Consider the following 9,370-nt stretch of genomic DNA (forward strand, 5'->3'; position numbering starts at 1 on the left):
CTCAGCCAGCGCGGGTGTCAGAAATCCAGCCATTACAATTTTAATGATTGGGGTCAGCCCTCCAACCCCAGTCCCAGCTGAATTCCAAATCCAACCACCACGCTGGCTTTCCTGTTTAGAAAATACACCATGATTACAATTAATTTTCTTCATGGCATATTGTGAACACCATAAGGGTGGTGTTTTGTAAGTTTTATCGGGATAATGACTAATAAAAATGCACCTGTCCCTGGCATCTGTGGGGAGAAGACTCAATCACAGTCTCCCAGAGGAAGGAGGAAGGACAGGCATGAAGGGTAGGGTATCATGGAGGAAGGAAAGAGGGAGCCTGGGACACGAAAAGGCAGAGACTTCCAAAATCATTGTCCTAATTTACCCTCAATGGAGCCTTCCCTAAGAAGCTACCCAGGAGGTCAGTTTTTCAGTTGGCTGAAAATAGCTTATTCAGAAGACCCCATGATCCAATCCTGGCTTGACATTAATCCTGTATGACCTCGGGCAAGGACATCCTCCTTCCCAGCCCAGTTTTCCTCACTGTGAAACCAGGATGTTGTGTCAAACAGGGAAACTGGGTGCTGGAAAAGGGCAATGTGTTAAGTGCACGTGAGAATGATTGTGTGTTAGATATTCGCGATGTGGCAGACACAGGCCCTTCAAGGCCACCATGGCTAGATCTGTATCTCCTGGAGACTCCCCCAAGGTGATGACTGCGTGACAGTTCAAGAGCTGTTTACTGATAAAGTAAGAGGCCAGTGATATATGCCTCACTTGGGGCCCAGTCTGTCTTGCCGCCTATGTGCCCGGAGGATAATTTAGATCAAGATAAGCACAAAGATGTGGAAGAGAAGAAATGAGTGATACAAGTGGAGAGGATGTTGGGGTTCAGGTGTCATGGAGAATGAGATAGAATGCAAAACCCCAAAGCTGGTACCCAGAAAATTACACTGTTATTGTCAATAATCTTGGGAGTAGATAGAGGAGGCATGGTCTGGAGGGGAAAATTAAGGGAAGGATTAACTTTGAAAGAGGGTGACACTGAACAGTGAGAGATATCTGGTCTACCTGAGATGGAAAGCTCAGAAAAGCTTATTAGTCATGGCCCCCACCCAGTGACAGTCATACGTCCAGCATGGAGAGGCTGTGGTTGTATTGGAAACCCACCCTGGGCCAGGCCCCACCCAGCCCCACCTCCACTCACCACATCCTGTGGGACATTTCATTTAACTCCTTTGGGTTGGAATTTTACATCACAAGACAGAGTTGTGGGATTAAATAGGCCAAGGAGTTTGAAACATGCTTTGGAAAGTACACTGAGGTGTTTCTGTCATTTTCCAGGCAGGCTTTCACTTGGTCGTGGAAATGACAGAATGACCCCATCGATGGCTTTTATTGGGCAGATCCTGAGGTATGGGGCAGTGGCCAAAGGTGGACTGGCCCTCCAGAGCTGACCTGCCTTCTTCATCCCAGGCCCTGGGGCCAAGTGCAGGGCCAGGGCTCCTTCCTCCCATCTGGGTACCTTCTTGACTAGGGCTGTTAGATTTAGCAAATAAAAATAGAGTCTGCTGGGTATAGTGGCACATGCCTATTATGCCCGCACTCTACAGGCTGAGGCAGGAGATCAAAAGTTCCAGTCCAAGCTGGGCAATTTAGAGACTTAGTGAGACCCTGTCTCAAAATATAAAATACAAAGCGAAAAAGGGCTGGGAACACAGCTCAGAGTGAAGGTCCTGTGTTCAGCCCCCATTACCAAACCAAACCAAACAAAACTGAACAAAGCCAAGCCCAGCCTGCCCTTTTAAATTTGTATTTCAGGTAAACAAATAATTTTCTAAAGTACGTATGACTTGTGCAATAATTGGGACATTTTCTAGAAAATTTTGTGGTTTACTCTGAATTCAAATTTTAACCGGACCTTGTATTTTTTTTGTAGCAAGTCTACCTCAGGGACTGCCATATGCCTCACCCTGTGTGTGCGTAGCCATCAGCAGCCCACCTCTTGATCAGCGGGCAGGGTCAGCACCACCAAGTGCTGGACTCCTTTCACATCCTCTTCTGCCTGGGCTCCAGGAGAAGCCACACAGACCTCTACATGAATAGCCCCTCTAGAACAGGAAACACATGGGCACTGGTTTCTGGGATGAGCGGGCACCTGTGACTGGCCACTGACACCTCCCTCTATCATGTTTAAAAATCTTTGAATAATCTAGATTTGAATTCAAGTCCCGTGTCTGCTGTTTACTTCCTATGTGATCTTTCTTAGCCTCATTTCTCACCTACAAAGTGATAATAATGGCACTTTCTAGCTTGGCCATAAAGATGAGATGAGATAATAAGCATAAAAAAAACAAACTAGGCACACGGAGAATAAGCAAAAAATGATAATAATTAGCAACAAGAGGATGTTCCTGTTTTCTGTCAGAACTGCTGCAAACTCTATCCTTCCTGTCTTTCTCCTGATTCATCAAGGTCTCCTACAACTTTCTGTCTGAGAAGAGCTCCTCAGCAGCACTGTTTTCAAAAGCTCTTGAGTCTTTGAGTTTGAGCAAACATCTTTGCTGGGTGAAATCAGCTTGAGCAGAGGGAACCAGAGTGCTGGAAATACCTAGTGGGTGGTTTCATCAAAACAGGCCCGTAAAGCAAGTCCCTGGAGGAAGTGCAGGTGGGAGAAGTGGGTGAGGAATCCTCTGTGAGGCAGCAGACAGGGCCACACCAAAGACCCTGGGCAGTTTGGGGGCCCTTCTAAGGGTTCCCAGAATGGCTGCTCCCAAGCAACCCTCAGCCTTCTCTCCCAGGCCCAGCTCTCTGCCTCTGGTGAGTGGGAATGCACTTGTCCATCTGGGATCCGCTGGGCTCTTTCTTTCTTCTTGGACTATCTGAAGCCGCAAGGCCAAGCTTCTCTCTTATTCTTGGGCAGTCAACAAAATGACAGTCTCCTGGCAATTACGGAAATGTCACACTAATCATTACTGAGGAAATCTACTCTCCATTCCCACACCATTGCTATGTGTGGCTTATTTCCTGATTCTGGGCTGGACTCCTCAGCAAGAGGGTTTTTCTCATTAAAAGGGATCCGTTTACAGCTGTGGCACTGTAGAGCTTGAAAGCTTTCTCGCGTTCTATCTTATCTTTCAGCCCTACCCACAAGCTCAAACTTTGCATTCATGGAAGGTGTATTGGATATTGTATTTCCTACTTGCAGTCCTCATGCCTTACTATTCTGATTGTCACTTCTCCATGTTTGGGGGCCTACACTCCCCATCTATAATCACCCGTGTAGAAGCCATTCATACTCATTATTACCAGTGCAATCTTTCCTTAAGATTAGGAATGGCAGGATTGTGAGGGGATTCCTGGCAGTCAGTGGCAGGTTTGCATTAGAACCCATGCCTGAGCCTGCTTGGCTATTGTTCTTTTCTCTGAGCTGGGCCATCTTTGTGTCAAACACTCTCCCATGGTCCTTTGCCTCTGGTGATCTATCAAGCCCTCACGTTCCCCCATTCTTGATCCTCCATGGAAGGCTAGAACCACCACTTAGTCACACAGTGACTCCTGAGCATCTCACGGTGAGTCAGGAGTGGAGCGGGGACAGCACCCAGGCAGCTTGTTCTTGGTATCCCCTTTCTTCAGACCCATCACTACACAACCCTTTCCTCTAAAACAGGCCACTCGTCCTCTTCCTCCAGCCCTTCCTTCTTTGCTCGTTCTCCTTGTCTGCCTCTTCCAAGGTAGCCAGTTGGGGTCTCCAGATCTCTTAGCAAAGATAGAATGTCTTGAACTTGTAAATGGCCAGGCTACTTTTTAATTCTAAACCCAGCACCTCACCTCATTTCCTGGTAAGACTGGGAAATAAGTCATGTGTTCAGTTAAGTCAGGAGTTTATAGCAGGATGAGGGAAATGGGAAATAAGGCCAGTGTGAAAGAAGGAAGAAAGAAAGAGAGGGATCAACCCATTAATCAACTTGAGGCTGTTAGTCACAGATCATGTGCTTGGCAGTTGGAAAAACCATTCCAGTAGGAGTCAGGGAGGAATGATGGAAGGGGCCCTTCTCATGATGTTACTGCTCAGGTTTCCCTAGGGCTCAGCTCTTCCCCGAGCAATGTCTTCTCAGCAACAGCAGCACCCAAGGTGCCCCGGCCAGCAGGCCCAGCAGCAGCAGGTGAAGCAGCCCTGCCAGCCACCCCCAGTCAAGTGTCAAGAGACCCGCTCACCCCAAACCAAGGATCCGTGTGCTCCCCAGGCCAAGAAGCAACGTCCACCCAAAGGCACAGAGCAGCAGAAGTGTCCCTCAGCCCAGCAAGCCCCCAAGAGTAAACAGAAGTAAAGATGCACTGGAGTTTGCCATCTGCCCATCACCCAGGCTACCAGATGGAGCTGCCTCTTCCTCCTGCTCCTCCTTCCTCCAGTTCCGTCTACACAGGAGCTAATGAAGGGCTGCAAGAATTTGTTCCCAACAAAGTGCTAAACAAACACAAGGCTCCTTCCGTATTCCACCTTGGATTGATGCTCTCTCAGGTGGGCATGAGAGAGACTCCATCCTCTCCAGTCTCTAGCTTTGCCAGTACTACGGCTGCATATGTGTTCCAAAGCAAAGAAAGCATCCGGGCATCTTCTGGGGTTCTACACTGACCAAAGGGGACTCCAGAGCTTTGACTTCATCCTTTCCCCAATGTCCCCTCTCGGGCTTCTCTCCTGTTTCCAGGGCAAATTCATTTGTGTTTCCTTTAATAAATTTTTTCTCCTTCTAGGAACTGACTTTCCCTTCCTATTCCCAGCTGCTTTCTGTGAAGCACTTATTGGCTTAGAGGTAATGTTTTTTGGGAAGCGACTGTGTTAGTATCTGTGAGACTTCAAGGAGTTCACTCTGATTCGTACAATTACTCTCTGAAAACTCAGGAATGGAGGGGGGTCACATCTCTGGTAAAGGAGGTGGCAAAACAAACCCAGGAAGAGTTAACAATAATCTGAGAGATTCTCGCCTAACTCTAAGCCCATCTAGGAACTGATCAAAAGGGATGGAAACATTTCGTGCCTCCTGCTGGAAATCCAGCCTATCAGATTAAGCGGGTTTCGCCTCTCTTGGCAGTTGTCATTGTGAAAGGTCAGACGGTACATAAATGGCTTGAGTGCTGCAAAAACATTTATGCAGAAGTGTGCAAATAACTTTTTCATGCACTAGTTTATTGCATACTCATTTTCTATTCCCTCATGAGCACATTCCAGTGGGAACTTATTTCTTCACTCTGCCAACCTGATTGCTCTGGGGACAACCTATCCCGAGTCTCAGTGTCCTCTTTGGAAGTCAAAGTCATTTTCTTACTTAAGACAAAAAACTGTCTGGGAGACAGTGACATACAGAGAACTTGTACAAAGTATACAGGCCTTGGTTTTGTCAGTCGGACTGTAGGCAGCTCATACAAGAAGTCCTACTTTTGTTTGTTTGTTTGTTTTGCTTTGATACAGGGGACCTTGAGCTTGCGAGGCAGGTGGTGGCACCACTGAGCTAAATCCCCGGCAAGAAGTCCTACTTTTGCAGCTGCTGTCCTCACCCTCCTAATGCTGGTGTAAAAATGGTCTCCTACACCAGAAAGAAGGAGCAAACCTCCTAGGTGTAAAAAGAGATGAGCCTTTGAAGTAGAGACCCAGGGTAAAGACTAGCTAAAGACACAGCCAGACTCCCTACCCTTAAATTTTATTCTTTTGCAATTTTTCTCCCTGAATTTTAGTTGGTGACATCAATAATAAATTACTTCTTCATGTAACACACTAGCCTGAAAAGGAATTAGCAGCCACCTTTTCTATTTTCCCTTAATATCATTGCCCATGGCTGATATTTTTAGGCAGGAATTATTTAAAAGTGGGGATAGATATTAACCAGGAAAGTCCAAGTCAAAACAATTAATATTTATAAATGACTGTTTTTAACCCTAAGGAACTCTTTGGCAGCCTTCCTGAACCCTAATCTCTGCATCCTGAAGTGACTCCCCTCTGTCAAGCAGAGGGGCTCATGCCTGATGGCAGCCCCCTTCCTGGATTCCTTTCGCCCAAGTCCTAGCCAGTCTCTTGGTGGCAACCTGTGAGTGCCATATCCCAGGAAAACCCTGACACACACACCCCACATACACTGACTTCTGGGTTCCAGGGCTGGCAGATTGCACAACGTTCAGTTTCTAGGACAGCCAGAAACGATAGAGACCATGAACGTTCCTGCTATTGTTTGTGTTTCAGTGACAACCTCATGGGAGAAGGGACCATGCCCATGAGTTCCACGTCAGTGGCCAAGGACAGAGTCATATCTGTCTGCGAACCATTCCCTCATACAAATGGCTTTCATGGAATTTTGTCTTTCCAAGACTTACAAAGCAAAACTGACCTACATCGAAGTCCTACTCATATATGTGGTGAGAGCAGTGATTTCTTCACTACTGGTTCCTTTCTACATAAAGCAAGATAATGTCAGAATGCAAACAGACACGTGTACCATTTTGTTGAACTTCACTGACCAAAACAGGACTCAAGAACTCCCCCTAATTCCTGTATATTCCGAAGTATAGAAACTCTTCATTTACTCTAAATTTCCCTCACACTACCCAAAACACATCATTATCGAACAATGCCAGCCAGTTCACTCTTCTCTAAATACAATATGCATTTAGTTTTGATCCTTCTTGTTGTGTGTGTTTGCAACCGTGTCTGTGTGTGTTTTGTTTATGCTATTTCTTCTGCCTAGAATATCAGTTTTCCACTGTGCTACTTAGGATATTCACTTAGCTTTAAAAGTTTGGTTCAAGTATTTCCATGGAGTCTCACTTAACATGTTAGAAAAACCTGGTAACATTGATAGCTCTCATAATTCTTTGTAATTTTTTATGAGTACACTTATTCTATTAATTAAGCATATAGTTATTTTCACTATAGTTCCCCTTTGTGTGGCACTGGGGGTTGAACCAGAGCCTTTGCATGGAGCTATATCCCAATCCCTTTTTATTACTTTTCTTTTAAACAGGTCTTGCTAAGTCACTAAATTGCCCAGGCTACGCTTCAACTTGCAATCCTCCTGTTTCAGCCTCCCAGAGTGTTGGAGTTATAGGCATGTACCGCCATGGCCAGTTTATAATTCATTCTTCACGTGTCCAATTCCCCTATTATATTATGAATCCTTCAGGCACGGGGATCTTACTGATCTCACTATCCCCAAATGTACAATGACCGGATTTCCAAAAGCATGGAAGGACTGCTTCTAGGAAGAGCAGGTTAGCTTATGGCAAACCAGCATTCTAGCATCTCTCTGAGCAAAATTTATAAGGGATCTGCACTTAGCTGCTGTCCCAAAGACTCCAGAGTGAGGAGAAGCAGAGAGAGGAGCCAAAAAGTGTTCACCGAGAATAATTTGTGAGCTATGAATGTCAACAGAATAAATACCTAAGCCTTTCACTGTGCAGGACCTTGGCTGAGGAGAGGGAAACCAAGAAGGTTCATGCACGCTATGAGGGAATTCAATCAGGTGGTTGGTTTTTCACTAAACACAAACTCAGTGAACTCTGGGAAAAGTTAGGTTAGGACAGTAAGTATCTAAGCAGAAAGTCTTTGAGAAGCAGAGTTAAATATTTAGCAAGCTTAGAGTCCACGAATGGAGCTTGCAACCTTCTGGAAGATTTAGCAGTTCAAGAGTTAAGAACTTCAGGTCAGGTGAGAATGTGATCTGTAGGATATAAGCCTAATAGTATTACTCCTTGAGGACAGTAATAACTGGGAGGGGACACAGTGGAACTTCCTGGGATTCTGAAAACATTTTAAGTTTCATGGATTGTGGTTATGTAGGTACATAATTATCTCAAACAATACAACAAGGTGCACATAAGGTGTGTGCCTTTTCAGGGTTAGTTTATCTTCAATAAAGACAGAATTAGCATTAAAATCATGCCTATTATCTTAAGTAAACTTAATGAAAGCTGCATGATATTTATATTTAAAATACCAAACATCACCGAGAGAAAGAAAGAATCAAGAGATATACCGTGTTCATTCATTGGAAGACTATTTTATAGAGATATCAATTATCCTAAAGTTGATCTAAGATGTGCAAATTAGAATGAAACCCTGATATCATGACACAGTTCAATTTATGGGCTAGAATTCGAAGGACAGATGATACCAGGTGAGGATTTGGACAGTTAGGCACTGTGGTAATTGTCAGTGACAGGGTAGACTGGAAATTCCCTTTAGAAAAACATTAGACATTATTCTGCAAAATTCAGCATGTCTTACCACGTCCTGCAAATTTCATTTTTTAGTATATGAACAATGGACATGTAGATGTGTGCTCGATAAAGCACACCCACAAAAATGTTTATAGTAGCAATATGTATTGTAGTATAATTCCAGTTGAAGTTATCTCAAACATCCATCACTAGTAGAGCAGATATATGAATTGTGATGTAGTCACACAGTGAAATATCATGAGACCAGACACCACACTGCATAACATTGATAGATCTTATAAACATTTAAGAAAATAGACACCTAAAGTACATACTGCAAGATTTTTATATAAGTCAAAAGGACTAGAAGATGAACTTTAAAGGAACTTGGCAAAGTTTTGTCTTTATTTGGAAGCGACTTAAACAGATAAATTCACTTTGTGAAAATTATTGAGCTGTTTACTTTCCTGTATAATTTTATCTTTGTAATATGAGAAAAAAAGAAATGACATATGCTATGTACATGAACCAATTCCCTACAGTGAAAGTGATCATTATGTACTGTGAACACATACTGATAAAAGCAAACAAACAAACAAACAAAAGATTTACATAGATTTAAAAAGTACCTAGCCACATTTCCATCCTGGGTGGTTTAAATGTTTTTCTCACTCTGCCTGTGGACATTTCAGCAATTACTACCTCATTGTATCTTCAAATCCCATCCACAAATCAGTGAAATTAAAAGTTCTGTCCTCCTGAGGAAAATGTATCTGCAGAGCTTATAAGCACTGCAGGAGGGGAGGGAATGTTCACTACTCTCTCTTCCCACCTCTTTTCCTCTTCCACATTCTACCAGTCCAAAAATTTTCTCCATCCTAGGAAAAAACAAAGTCCCACCTGATCCATCTGTCACAACCTGGTTGCTTCAAACTCTCTGGCCTCCTCTTCTGCCCAGGAATCCTGGAGGGACCGACTGACCAGGCCTGGTGACCTGCGCTGAAGCTTTTCCGACCAGATGCTCATTTCCTTTGTGCAACAGGTTACTTATGGAGACTGAAAAAAGTTGAAACCCAGCTGCTCCATTTCTGTGTCATGTGATTGTGTCTAATCACTTAGGTCCAAAGCTTTAATCTTCTCTCTCTTTTTTTTTTTTTTTTTTTTTTTTTTC

At 44.0% G+C, this 9,370-nt stretch overlaps 1 protein-coding gene across 1 annotated transcript; it reads left to right on the forward strand.

Annotated features, from left to right (window-relative positions):
- The first annotated feature begins 4,097 nt into the window (after positions 1-4,097).
- On the forward strand, positions 4,098-4,322 carry Sprr4 (small proline rich protein 4). The gene has a single exon (XM_019207684.1). The coding sequence runs from the start codon at positions 4,098-4,100 to the stop codon at positions 4,320-4,322; it is 225 nt and encodes a 74-aa protein (XP_019063229.1).
- Positions 4,323-9,370: the final 5,048 nt, after the last annotated feature.

The sequence above is a fragment of the Fukomys damarensis genome, unplaced genomic scaffold (assembly GCF_012274545.1).
Source record: "Fukomys damarensis isolate Sample0158 unplaced genomic scaffold, DMR_v1.0_HiC HiC_scaffold_33, whole genome shotgun sequence".
In the NCBI taxonomy this organism is placed as follows: domain Eukaryota; kingdom Metazoa; phylum Chordata; class Mammalia; order Rodentia; family Bathyergidae; genus Fukomys; species Fukomys damarensis.